General features: G+C 41.3%; 1 protein-coding gene across 4 annotated transcripts in view; it reads right to left on the reverse strand.

The window, feature by feature from the left end:
• ELMOD1 (ELMO domain containing 1) overlaps window positions 1–14,464 on the reverse strand; it is a 42,538-nt gene that overhangs the window by 23,548 nt on the left and 4,526 nt on the right. For all 4 annotated transcript variants that reach the window (XM_030477821.1, XM_030477818.1, XM_030477819.1 and 1 more), the window contains exon 2: window positions 2,382–2,476. In XM_030477821.1, the coding sequence (XP_030333681.1) occupies window positions 2,382–2,398 (17 nt within the window). In that variant the 5' untranslated portion in view covers window positions 2,399–2,476. The remainder of the gene's footprint in view (window positions 1–2,381; window positions 2,477–14,464) is intronic.

A 14,464-nucleotide genomic window follows, 5' to 3' on the forward strand; every position in this document is an offset into this window, starting at 1 on the left:
AGTCTGGTGTGTGCTCCATGTTGTGCAATAAGGAGAACACTGTGCCACTGAGCAGTCCTTGCCATCAGTACACCACATTCAGACCTACATTTGATCGTCACAAGCAGTTAAGGATGCTTTTAGCAAGCTCCTGGGTGGCTGCTGCTATTGGTAACAGACAAACAACAGGGGACACAATATACGTTAACTTGTTTATTTTCCATCTGATTTCCAAGCTGGAAGGCTTAATATCCTTGTCTTGCACAAATATCCCCCTGCAGCTCCAAACTTCACTGCTTTATTCCCTATCACACAAACCTGCAACTGCAACACATACAACTGAACTCAGTGTCCCCAGTGAGCACTTTTCTTGGAGACTGAGCCCAGGTTATTTCTTAATCTCCCCATATTTCTTCTATATTTACAAAATATGAGGGTATATTACTCATATCAGTTTGTGTCAAAGCATTAACATAAAATAGGAAAATCCAGGTGCTTGTACGTAAACAGAATAGCTTTCCTATTTCAACAGTGTTTTCTTATTTGAGGTGCTCCATATTACCCCCTCCCCACCCTTTAATCTGACTTTCTGTTCAGCATTTGTAACACTGGACTTTGCATAACAAAGTCCTAGTCTATTTAGATAAGCAATTGCTTTTCAGATGATCTACTTTGGCTACTTAAGAGAAGCTAACACCATCAAGACTTCCCAAATCTTTTAGGATTCACTGACTTTAGAAATACCATGAAAAGAAGTAGGAAGTAGTTTCTTCAAGACAGCCTCAGCAACAGCCTTCTCTAACATGCAAAGGAAACACCAAGGGGCCAGGACATCCAAAGGAGGGCAAGCCAGACAGTTTAAAGGGAGAGGCAACATACTTACTGTAGTCAGGGAAGAGCTGGCTGCTTAGACATTGTCAAAAGCTCAGCTTCTCCATCAGGAGGGAGCAAAATTGCATTATGCTCAAAAGATACCAGGCCATTATGGGGGCAAGCTGTAACACCCTCTGTGACCCCAGCTGGGGGCTCCCACCCAACCCCCAGGATGGCAGAGTCCCATTTATGCAGGATTCATGGCCCAGATCCCATATGGTACCAATTCGTGCCCATGGGCCAGGCTGCTGAGCAAGTCTACAGAGAGAAAGAAAGATCAAAATTCTAGAGGCAGGACTGCTGAGATGAAAATCATTAGCAGGATCCAAGAAGGAAGACTCCAACACAGAATGTTTTAAAACTGTAAAGGGGAAAAACACCACGGGGATGTTAGCCATTAGGTCGCTGGACCAGTACCAATGGAGTTAACAGAAGACTTGGGACTATCTAATCGCAAGATTTGGGCCACACAGCTGCAGGGGTCAGTCCTTTCCCTCCTGACTGGTATCTATCAGGGTGCTGAGCACATTAACAATTAGCCTAATGGCTCATTAAATCTTAACTGTCTTTTGTGGGTGTTGGCAAATAAATATTTGTTGTATACTTTTAACCTGTGTATATCCTGTTTACAGAGTCCTTTTGCAGCTTGCTTAAGATACCTAAGAAAACTGACCTAAACACCCCACAGAAATGCTTAAGCCACAGCTGGCTTGGTAGCAAAGTCATTACAGATGTTCAGCCTAGAGGTGATGATGCCGATATCCATAATGGATACAATTTTTTACTACAAAGAGTCTAAAAAGAGAGAAAAATATAGTGACAGATGCTCTCTACAGAAGCATATGTTTCAGCTCTCTTGAAAAGGTTTTTCCCATCTAGACAGAAAATGATTTCTTCGGTTTATACACAAATTAAGTTCGTTATCTCTGCTAGTTTCAAGGAGTGCTCAACTCTCTCCACTGACTGCACAACAAAGAAAACATGGGCTTTCTGCACCTACAGCTGGTACCTGTAAGTCCCCCATAGTACCCTGGTTTATAGAGAAACAACTGCAAGTCATATATAGGAGAAAGTAATAGACATTCCCCTCCAAATTGAGCACAACTGGCTTCAAAACACATTTGCAGATTTTTTTGCAGCCATCTCCTCTTCTGTGCTTTCACAAATAACACTCCAAAAATACAGACAGCAGGCAAGAATGGGAAAGAAAAACCCAACATTTTTCAAGCGCTGTTTTATGTTACAGTTTTTCCTATTTTCCCCTGACATATCAGGCACTGCTGATTTGAGACATCACTGCTCCAATCCCACAAGACAGTTCCCACATTATTTGCTTCTATGAAAACTGGAAAGGAAATTTTAAATTAAAACAACTTTAATTAAATAGCGAAATCTAGGTCAATAGAAAGCAATCTAGTCTAAACTAGTTTACACCTTCTGTACTACTGCTAACAGCTAAAACTCTTAAGTCACTGCAGCATAGAAGTAATTAGAATAATTTAACACTTGAAAAAAAGCAGAACAGTTACCTCAGGAAGTGTTTCATGGTGACGGTTTGGTTTGTGTTGCCGGAGCCGTAATCTATTGATCGCTGATGGCCTCTGCTTTGCAGGCAATATCAGTCCTGTAAAAATAGAATTGAGATGTATTTACTAACAGAAACAAAACAAAGTGGTATTTCAGTTTGCTAAGCTGCTCTTGAAACAAACATCTATGGAAATGCATGGGACAGATGTTAAGAAATCTCACGTCAACAAAAAAAATTAAAAATAATGGTTTGTTCACACTCTTCAGCCTGAGCACATACTTCGGCCAGACTATACTACCCATGTCTTTTTTCAGAAAAGCAAAAAATTTCAGTAGGAGTACAGAAATAAGCAAGGAAGCTTGAAGAAAAAATCTACAGTTTCAAACACTTCTTGTGTTCTTCAAAAACATGTCTGGTTCACAGCAGCTTCCAAGCAGCAGTTTCAAGAGATGCTCGTCTCACTCTGCTGTTAAAAGCCCTCTGTTCTCAGAATTTACAATACCATTTGGTGTAAAAGTAGCATGTAAGCAAAGAGCTGCTGAGTCCTAATTTAACTCACTATAGGAGATGTCAGGTAATCAATTTTTCTGGTGACCTACTTTATTAAGTGAGGTCTTAAAACAGATGCAGTTGATCAGGTTGTCCATCTGTTCTGAGATCTGGGTAATTTTCATTATGATTAACATTTAGTTCCAGTAAAGGAGGAGGAACAGGAATAATTCAGGAAAAAACATCATAAATATAGCACTGCTCATGTACTACAGACCCTGCCCTGTCACCACCTCTTTACTTTGGATTTCTAAAAGGGGGTATTCACATACAAGTGGTATTTGACTAACAGATGCACACTTCTCAGACTGCTGTACTTCATATCCTGTAAAAGGCAATAAAACATCTTTCTTCGCTGCCAGAAAACAAGGTACTGCTACACGTCTGCTACTGGGATAGCTTAATCCAAGACTTAAAGAGAACAAGACCACACTCTCAAAGTAAACAAAAGGCCTGAAAAACTTGCAGCTTTTCAGCTGTGTAGGCTGAAAGCTGCACAGTTAAGAAATCACTTAAGAGATCAATTTTTACTAGCACTACATGCAGCATGCTCAACAGTACCCAAAGGCCTTAAAAAACAAAAAAAATTTGGCCTCTTTTGTCACAAATTTATAAGAACCTCAAATCTATTTTTCTTTTGCAGGACTTACCAGCACTGACGGGATAAAAATCATCTTACCCTATCTTGTTCTTATATTCTTTCCCTTTTGTAACTTGCAAGTTTCATGTTATGCTGTTGCCTGCTGACAGGAACAGAACAAGCATTTAAGTTCAGAAAAATGCAGCTATCTTGTTGGATTACATCACATCTCACTTGCTAAAAATACACAATCCCTGAACTGCAAAAGCTTCATTCATTTATACTGTTTTTGACTGGCTGAATCATGTTGCTGTCCCCTGAATACAGCTGTAATTAGTGCTGGCTGCAGTGACACCTGCTTGCAAGGGCAGAGAGATGCTAACATCAAACTCTGGTTCATTAATGAACACAGTAGGCAGGCTCCTAGCACTTCCTGCTACAGCTTTTGATAGGTCTTTGACGACAGCAAGCACAGGGAGCACAGGAGATAGGCGAAAACTGGAGGGGATGTAACCTGCTCCCCTTCTCCAGTCTAATAATTTGCTGTTTAAAAGATACGGTTTGTGAAAGATTCTTACAGCTGAGTCTCAGCTTTTTAGCATCAATTCGAACAAAGCTTCACCACAATATTTGACCCATGAGGGCAGCAGTGTAAGGAACACACCAGAAGTGCCAGGAGTTGTCAAATCAACCCCCTCTAAAAATGTGTGCTGGCCTCAGCCTCTGAAGTCAGCTTCTTCTGGATTCTGATCAAGGTCCTTGCTGAAAGTGATGCTGTTTCTTTACTACTGCTTTAAAGGGAAGAGAAGTTCCACTTGCTGCTACTCCAGAATTGGTTCATTCAAGCGTGGCATGGTAAGAGCTTTGAAATACTCTCCCTTCAAGAACAGTTACCAGCTAGAGCCAATTATAAATTTGTTTTGAATGCTCATTAAAAATTAGACTGTTTCAAAAACTGTATTTTTAAGAAGTCAACACTGCTGTTCATAAACTCCTGCTTTCTTCCCAGAAGGTTAAACTCAAAGGTAGGTTGTTGGTTTTGGTCGCAAAGAAAAAGCATAACTAAGTGACACAACAAGCATGACAAACAGTTAAAAGCGCCTATTTTGGATCTCCTTAAAAGCCCACCCTTGGAATTACAGGAATAATTCTCCTTGCTCTTTTTAATTAAAAGAGGACAGGGGTGGAAATCACCATAAAAACTTTACAGCAGAAGTCCTGATGACACAGAATTCAACATCAAAGCCCCCCAGCTTGGAGAGGAGGAGTTCATCCTGCAGGCTTCAACAGCTAGTGCCCTACAGCAGAGGCACAGCCGATAATGAGGTCCATAGAAAGGCTGCGGTCTCAAAAGCAGTTTCCTCCACTCAAGCACAAAGCAATCAAATTCCACCTGACTCTACCAAGAAGGTTTCAAGACCTAGAGGCAAGACTTCCAGCACAAACAAAAGCACAGACTACACTGCTGTCTTGGTTCATAAAGTAAAGAAAGTTTGCTTTAACGTCTGGCAGACAGGCTTTGTAAACGCTGTCATCTGCTATGTACAGAGATAGAAATGAATGCCGTGCTCTGCAATTCTTGCAACAATTCACTTCTGTGGGTACACACATACACATGGCAGTAAGCTATTGACATCCAAGTTAGACCGGGAAGCCAAATCGGAAGGTGAGAATTTACAGTCATCTTCAAGTAAGTAGGACTGGAGGTCAGCATTCCTCATTTCCATACATCTCCATAAGCGATCCTCTAGGGGAGCTCAGTAAAGATTGCCTCTGATGAAAAGTGTTTAAAGTCTTTAAAAAGATTGTTACCACAGTTCACAGCTGAGTAAGTTCAACTATTCATAAACCTTGTGGAGCCACAAGACCTAATTTCTGCCATCCTCTTTTCCTCTCAAAATGTAACAGATTTCTTTTAAGTGAGGAAGGGGGATGGGGAGAGAGGAGGAAAAAGAAAAGAGAAAATTCCATACAAAATAAAGCACTACCCTATCCTACTCTTAGAAAAGCTGTTACAGTATCTCAGTGAACAAGAGCAGCTGTAGCTTTGGACGACACTTCAGTCTGCCAAAAAATTTTAGTCAGTTGTCATTAAGTGTGCTCAGAAAAAACAAAACAAACCAAACAAATCCAAAAACCAAACCAACAAACAAAAACCAAACAAACAAAACGAACAAAAAAACTCCCAAAAACCAAACAAAAACACCCCCACACAACAAAAATCCCCCAAGCTCTGTGGCCAGAGAGGTCTTCACTTCCAAGCTCCTGTTTTCTTAAGGAAAGAGTTTTCTCATCAAGTTGGATGTCTGCAGATCAGGAAGGCTTCAAAAGTCCACTTGTGGAAAAGGAAGACACATGTGAGAAAAAGATTTCTACAAGTGACAGATAAACAGGGTACTGCATGTTTGCGAGCTTGTTGACAGAAAGAATACAACAATTATACAACTCAGCTGAGAAGCTGACAGCAGTTATGGATTTGGGGAGACTCAAATACAAGTTTCTGAAGACTCCCTGCGCTTAGGAAATACCACTTCTGTCAGAAAGCGCCGGACTTGCAGCAGGATGCCCAGAGCCAGCGGGTACCCGATGGGGAGCTGCCTGTTGGCCACACCACCCACCCACCACTCTGAGGGCCCGAGTCTGCACACTTACATGCTTTCACTCACATGAACTTGCAGCTATTTTTCTGCAGCCTAAAAAAGTGTTCCAGCCTTAAGCTATACACACTCACATTTTCTCACTGAGGAACCTGCAAGATACTTCCCCTGTTCTCCTTTTGTAGGCAGTTTTTCAGCTTTTTCTGATTAAGCCATGAAGCTGGAATAAGCCTAAAGACAAGGAGGTTTGACTTTGTTCACCAGCTTTCATTAATTCCCTAGAAAAACATAAATCCACCACTGAAAACCTCTTGGCCTAATGTTTAAAGTTAGCTCTTTGGCATGAAGATACTCATAGTTTAAGGCTTTAGACTGAGGATGACGGAGCAAGAACGCAGTTTGGATCTCCCAACTCTCAAGTTTCTCAGCTTGCAGGATTTTACCCCATACCACACCACTTAGACAACTCAACCTCCTCCTGCCTCCAACAACACACCCACGTACCCATTCACTACCAATTGTTTCACCCAGTTTATCTTAAACCAGAGGAGAACTTCCCCTCCTAAAACCAGCTGCAGCTTTTCTTGAAAGAAAAGCTGTACTACTAAAATCACATAGAACAGCAAAACCATTGCAAGATCTGTCTCAAAATACAAATTAAGCTTTCCTTAAATAAACATTAACTATTTTAATCCTTGTGACTATGATCTTTTAAGTTGTATAGCAAAACATGCATCAACCTGAAAGGTTAACAGTTGCTGAAGGCTGAAAGAAGTCAAGAGTAAGCCCTAAAAGTCACCTCTATCTGAAGCAGAGGGTTTGCTTTGTTGGTCTTCCAGAAAGCTGCAGATACAGCTGAGCAAAAAAAATCACATTATTTAATATAAATCACCATATTTGCAGAGTAAAATATAAAACCAACGTATTTTTTTTCCCCCGCAATGTTTATCTTGCAAACTAATGACTCACCTGGCATATTGCAAACATTTTTAGAAAGTTTATATTCTAATTATGGTGAAAGAATAGCTGTGCTGAAGAGACAAACCATCAACCATTAAGATGAGCAGGCAGAATATAGGACTTTGTTTATGTGGATCATTAGATCACAGTTCATCCAAACTTTCCTCCTTGCAAAAAAAGGACATATGTTTGAAACAGAAAGTAGTAATTACATCAGTCATCTTGAGTGCAGAGGGGGAAAAGTCATTCTCTTTTAGGTTCACTTGTTACAGTTTCAAAGAAGGTTCTTCTGAACTACCATGATGTTGACTTCAGGTTGCAACTTTTCTTAGTAGCATCCTGGTTTGTAGTCTATCCCTCATTCACCTCAAAAGCCTACATGTATTTATTTGTGAGGGGTAAAAATCTTGAACCTTACCTCACCAAAAGTGTTTTGCTACTCTGTATTCTTTTTGTTGTTGTTGTTGTTGATGGGACTGTTAATGCTCCTCTAGCCTGAATACCAACTTGCAATAACTAGAATTAGAAAGGGGAAGAATAGCTATATACATTATGAAATGTCCCCTGAGGTCCTGATGGATAGCATGCTGGCCATAAGCCAGCAGTACGCACAGACAGCAGCATGCTAGGCTGCATGAACACAAGCAAAGCCAGTAAGCAGATTGAAGGAAGGGATTATCTTCCTCTACTCAGCACTCTTTGGACCACATTTAGACACTGTCTAGTTTTAGGCCCCAGGAATACACAGAAGATATCAATAAACTGGACAGTGGTAAGCAGAGGCCACTGAGATGGTAAGGGAGAGGCTGGGGGAGACAGGTTTTTTTCAGCCCAGGGCTGAAAAAATAGCAGCGACAGCTTTGGGGGGGACCTAACAGCACCTTCAGTGCCTTTGGGAAGGTCATCAAGAAGTCTTAGATGGACTCTTCACAGGAGTGCAGGCTAGGAATGTGAAAACCAGCAGGCATAAACTTAAATATGAAAGGTTCAGTCTAGATACAAGGTGAAAACGTTTCCCCAAGAGGACAGCCAGGCAGTGGCACAGGCTGCCCAGACAGACTGTGAAGTCTTTATGCTTTGAGGTTTCAAGCCCCACCTGAATAAAGCCCCAAGAAGCCTGACCTCAACGCTGATGCTGCTGTGAGCAGGAGGTTGGGCTTGAGACCCTTTGAGGTCCCTTCCCGCCTTTGATTCTCTGCTTCCCCACAGTCACTCTTATGAGATCTCAGATACCCAAATACTCTATACAACACACAGGGTGCTCAAGTCCTTGCTATTTTATTAGTTTAAGAGCTACTAACGTCTCACTAAAATCCCATATAATTTGCAGTGTTTCCCATGGAAAAAAAGCATATCTTGAGGACGGAATAAGATTACTCTCTTTATCTCATCTTTCCCCACCTCTCCCACCTGAAAGCTTCTTCAATTCAACCATACAATTTAAGAATAAGAGTCTTGCCAGTATCAGTGTCACACACAAAACCCCCAAATACAAATAACCCCCCAACAACTCTAGGACCCCAGCTTGGTCAGGCATATTCTCAGCAAGTATTGTTTATCAGGCTGTTCCATGGAATAGACATACCTACTTGCACCTTCCAACTTGCATTCATGCCCAAAGGTGGCCTAAAAGTAATAAAAAAATGTATTTAAAGCCTCAGTAAAAATAGAGGATCTTTGATCATCTCATTTGCAGCATAGTAATTTAAAGGTCTTCAAATGTTATAGCAAGAACAGTGCTCAGACCTCTCCAACTCAGAACACATTGTGGGAAATGGCTCTATTGCCAAAAAGGCTCTCAGGAACAGGTCACCTCAAAAGTGCTTTGTGTGGGCTCAGAAGTGGCTTTGCCCGACACCAAAAGCTGCAGCCACTGGCAGGACCTACCTCAAAGATCAACAGCGGATGCCTGTTTTGTGTAAGCTCAGTTCCTCATCTCAGTACAGAAGGGTATTTTCATTTCCATGTGCCTAAGATGAGGCTATATTCAGCTTCAAGCATTCTTTAGAAGAAAGTCTTGGAACAAAATGTCACACTTGATTGATGAAGCTAATAAGCAAGACTCGACTTCAGTCACACTGTCACAGGTAATAAGATTTTTTCCTTTCCTAATCTCCATCACACATTGACATTTTATGTTTCTGTATTTCACTAGGAGAGTGATGGAAAGACTAGGCATGGAGGCAAATTCTCTGAATTTTAGTTCTGAATAAAGAGCCTGTGAGCATGAGCACATACAGCACAATTAAGTAACACAAAGACAGAGCTCTTAATAAAAGCTTAAAATCACAGCAGAGTTGGAGGGTGGGAAGGCATAAACACACACCCCCCCACCGCCCCGCTTCTCCCAAGCCACAGAACAGTGTTTTAGGAGCCCCTAATTCTACAGTCTTAACTTAGCACTTCAGTCCATAACTGCCTCTTTAAAGTGGCAAATACTTCACAGATACAAGAAACAAACAAGGAAGAATCAAGGGGGTCACAGTCACACAGGACTGCATGTGGGTTCAAGAAAACTTACTTGTCAAATCTCACATGGCAGGTTACTTCTAACACCATCCGGTTCAGCCTACACACTGCAATTTCTCAGTAGATTTTTGTTCAGTGATAACCCACAGGCTGATGAAGATAACATCAACCCAAAACTTTGCATTTGTATCCGCAGTTCCTCGTTGATCTCTGCCCTTTAAAAGAAAATGGCTATGGTTCTGTGCCTGACTGTTTAAAGCAAACTAAATCCTAGAAATTCAACAAAGGAGACGTACATGCATACAGACATATTTTGACTGCAGAACTGTGGCAATAATCTACTTTTACCAATTTCTATTAGCTCTGTTCTATTACAATGTAGAAAGACATTGAGGACAAAATTATATGAAGTCGCTTCAGGTACATTCTATTTCTAATACTTAATACGAAGTTAAAAAGCAGAGGAAGCTTTCCACACCCCAAAGTAATGTAAACCTCTAGAAATGTAATTAGATGCTTAACTTCAACAGGAATTAAAGCATTCAAGTGTTGTCTCCATCTATGTTTCCATCCTTAACAAGCTTACTTTACTTATTGAGGAAAGTGTATTTTATCCAGAAGAGGCCCGAATAGATGATATATCAGCTAAAACCAAAGTCTCATGCTTGAAAAGAGCCTTTAACCCACAGCAACATCTCCCCGCGCCCCCCCCCTCATGCATTATAAAGAGGCATAATTTTTAGCCACTTCTCATGAGCTTTCACTTGACCACTGACTAGTCCACCCAGAACAGCAGCAGCATCTAGGTGGCTCATGTGTGCTTACATGGGTTTCAGTGCAATGTTTCTGGCCTACTTGCTCTGTTTCCAGACACACCATACAACAGCTTGCGCTGCAAGAAAATCTGTTCTAAATAAAACATCACACTTTGTAGCAACATTCCTTCAAGTTTAGAATAAATTCTACAAGCCTGGATGTGTAAAATCCAAAGGGGCTGCCTGGTTAGCTCCCAGAATAATTACTGCAGAAGCTTCCTGGAAAAAACCCAAAGTGACTATTTCTGAAAGTGAGTGACTGATGCTCTTTTGCCTTCTCTTCTTAGTTTCCACCTCATTGCCTAGGTGAGACGAATGTACAAGGTAAAAGGCAAAGATGAAGCAGTCACTTGCCACCAAAATTAACTGAAGTCTAGAATTGCTTTAGAGCCCTACCAATTCCTAACATGTAGTAGTTTGTGGGGAAGAAACATCATTCTGTCAATGGGTCACATGCACATCTGCAGTGTCAATAAAATGACACCAGAGATGCTTGCTCTATCCTTTGCTCTACCTTTCTAACAGCCATTATGTTTGCTTGGGCCATGCGGTTAATTCAGCCATCAGACCAATACAATCACACACCAAGCATCAGCCGGAAAGCATGTAGAAATAAGGACTTTCATATTTATTTTGTTAACTGTCAAACAAAAAGACAAGGACAGTAGACATGTCAGGAGAAAGGCCAGACAAAGCTTGCAGGCTGGAGAAGCATAAGAAGCAATAAAAGCAATTTATTTACCCTGAACCTTGGTGAAGATCAGACACAATTCATACTCATCTAACCAAAAACTGCTGTGGCGCCCAGTGTCCCCAGCACTGTACCCGGGTTACTTTGGCATGCAAGTAACAACTTCACCACAGAACTCTCCGAGACAGACATGCAAGAGTAGGGTACGAGAGTTTCTTCATGTCCTTCTGTAATTTTACGGACGCAACGTTCCCTAAGACAGGAGTCAAGAATAATGATCTCTGTGCCATAAGCCAGTTAGATAATGTTAGATGGAGCACCACATTTGTGAAACTGTGAGCACCCTATAACAAGTGCTATGCACCAGCTCTCAGCTGCCTGCAGTCCTGCAACCTATAGAAGGACCACAATAAATGAGCAACTGCTTATTTAATCTGCAGACAAGAGGACTAAAAATCCCACTGCAGGTTTTTTTGCAAACTTTGTGGCCTAGTATTTCATCTCCCATTTGCTACTCAGTGAGACATTCTGCAACCCAAGAGGCAGGAAACCAGGACAGCTCCAAGTGCATGACCTTGCTGAAAGCTCTTGTTATGCACTTGCTGCCCAGAACGACATGCTCAGGGTAGATTGCTCCAGTTTTACCAACTGGAGTGAGGGTCTGGGGTGAGGAGAAGTGGAAGAAATAGTCTATTTTCCTATGGAAACCAGGAAGTTTTCTTAAGTTTCTGCAAATATTGCAAACTCCATGCTTTGGTTGAAACAGTTTTATGACCGCCTTTAGGATAAAGTTTTGAATGGTAACATATTCAAAAATAAAAATCACTTTAGGGGCATCTTCCCAGATCTGTTGTTCAGACAGGCCTATGTACTAGCAGCTACCAATTGACTCTTCAACCTGGAAGTCACATGTATCTTACCAAATTTTGATTTCCATTAACAAGGGTTGTGAACTACTGTAACTGTATTAAGACTCACTTCACCCTTCTGTAGCTTAATCTAACTCCAGGCAGCACTAAAAAAAAAAAAAACTCAAGCAAAGACAAAACAACAAAAACAACCAACGTCAAGCACTGCTCCATAAATAGTGGAGATAGAAAGCTAGGATGGAGTTTGGAGACGGGGATATTCATAGCAAGGAGCAACAGGGTTACACAAACACCCCTCTAACATGACAAAGCAAAAGGAAAACATGATGAAGATCTCTAAAACGTAAAGATTAAAAGAATAGTTTGAAGGTCAATAAAGTTACACCAGCTGGTGATCAAGACTTATGGAACACACTTTCAGACATTGCTCAGGAATCATCCTTATGTGGTTATTGCACAAAGTGCCCTTTTTCACCCAAGTAGGAAAAAAGTCAGTGGCAAGGGAAACGTGAAGTGCCATGGTGCTCTCCTCCCCTCTGCCACTTCCTGCTCAGTCCTACTGGGCATTTGCTTTCTTTTTGGTACCCAGTCTCAGATAGAAAAGGATGCTGGCAAAGGTTTGATAGCAGAAAAGTGGAGAGAGAGGAGAACACAATGCGGGAAGAGAAGAGAAAGAGACATGCAGACCATTGGAAGCTGTTCCTGTAACACCATTACCAAGAGGGAAGAACAACAAAGCAGAGCAAGAAGAATACAAACTAGGACAGGATAATTGACAGCACTGCCGTAACACGCTTATTCTTAACACAATGCAACAGTGAAAGTCTCCTTCCTTCAGCATCTCTTTCTACTTAGAAGAGTGGAGCATTCATTTCTTTATAGCCCTATCCTTTATGTCACAAGTGTAAGAGTTAAAAAAACTTTTAAAAGAAACTAAATAAAACAAGTTGCCAGAACACTTGCAGCAGATGCAACCATAATAATTCAGTAGCATGACCTGATATCATCCTTGAGATAGTGACGTATCATATAGGTTACCATGTGCACACTGAGATGTTCTCCAGACTCAGTGGGTTTGTTTTCAGTAGGGTTTTTCTGTTGCTGTTGGTTGGTTTTTTATACTGAATGGTGGCAAAAATCTCATCTTTCAAGCTTCAGATCTAGTCCTGAATTGCTTGGTTTGCTTATGATGTTAACTAGATGTTCAAGCTGCACAGGAGCAAGAGCACCCCCTTGCTCATGCAGCATCACTCAACTCCCCCTCTGAAAAAATATGTCCTCAAGTTTCAAATAATCCCTACAATATGATAAATAAGGAGGGTGTGGGGGTGGGAAGAAAAGCTACTCCAGCTAAAACAGCCTATGGTACAAAAAACCCCACCAAAACATTTTTCCTTTTCAAAGTGAAACCTCAATCTGGCAATTCTAGGGCATCTTGTTTGCATATAGGTGCCTAAAGACAGCAAAGATGATGTATAGAAACAACCAGCCCTGATCAAAAACACTTGTACCGTAGGTGGTCAGGACAAACAATGTTCAAAGAACATGATTATCTTAGATTCTTGGGAATACTGTTGTTGTCCCCCACCAAATAGCTGGGCCAGCTTGCATGGCATTCTCTTAACTTGTGCCCAGGGTATGCCATGTTTTCAGTATCTTCTTCTGGGAGCATCATCACTCCTCTCCCTTCCTCACTCCTCTCCCTTCCTCAAATGGTTCAGCAAGAACTCCTCTTTTCCTCCTTCAATCCATCTGTTCTCCTCAGGCTGCCTTAACACTGACAGTGTGAAGGCCTAGCAAGCCCAAATTTAACAAACCCCACATTGATCTTAGTGTTTCAAAGGCACAACCTGTTTGATGGCAGGCATCCAAGCCAATGTTGATATGGATGTGGCTTTGTGAAAGCAGAGTGGGAGAGAGAATAAGAGATTTGCTCTTATAACTGCCTACCAGAGCTATGGAAGGGGACTACAGTTTCCATGACCACAGGATTGCTTTGTACTAAGGTGCCCAATTCCTATCACCTGCATGCCCAATTGTGCAATTATTATCATTGCAGTAACAAATGGTTGCCATACTATGGGAAAATTCTCAATACCCAAAGCATCCTGGAGGACAACGAAAGGTAGGGATTTTTGTTTTTAAATATATAAATAAGACCAGGGGACGGATGGATGGACAGAAATCAGTGGCAAAACTCCTGTTTGTTGTCAGTGCAATCTGGAACTGGCCACAAAAGCCCTTGCTCAATGTGCTGATCCCAGCAGCGTCACAATTTTGGGGTCCTAAGAAACTTATCAGTTCACTTTTGGCAGACTCAGACACTGGCACACAATATGGGCTTGTGTAGCAGATGATGATGGATGCTAAGGAATAATTCCTGTTAATTGAGAAATTGATAGCTAGTTGTACACACTCCTAAATAAGCATTCTTTACAGACACAGCCTTTCTTCCTTATGCACATTCAGAAGACATCAGCTAATCTACTGTGAGTAGATTAGCAGCACAATACAGGGAGCTGTGGAGACAGAACATCATATAACTAATTTTCTT

The sequence above is a fragment of the Strigops habroptila genome, chromosome 2 (genome assembly GCF_004027225.2).
Source record: "Strigops habroptila isolate Jane chromosome 2, bStrHab1.2.pri, whole genome shotgun sequence".
NCBI lineage: Eukaryota > Metazoa > Chordata > Aves > Psittaciformes > Psittacidae > Strigops > Strigops habroptila.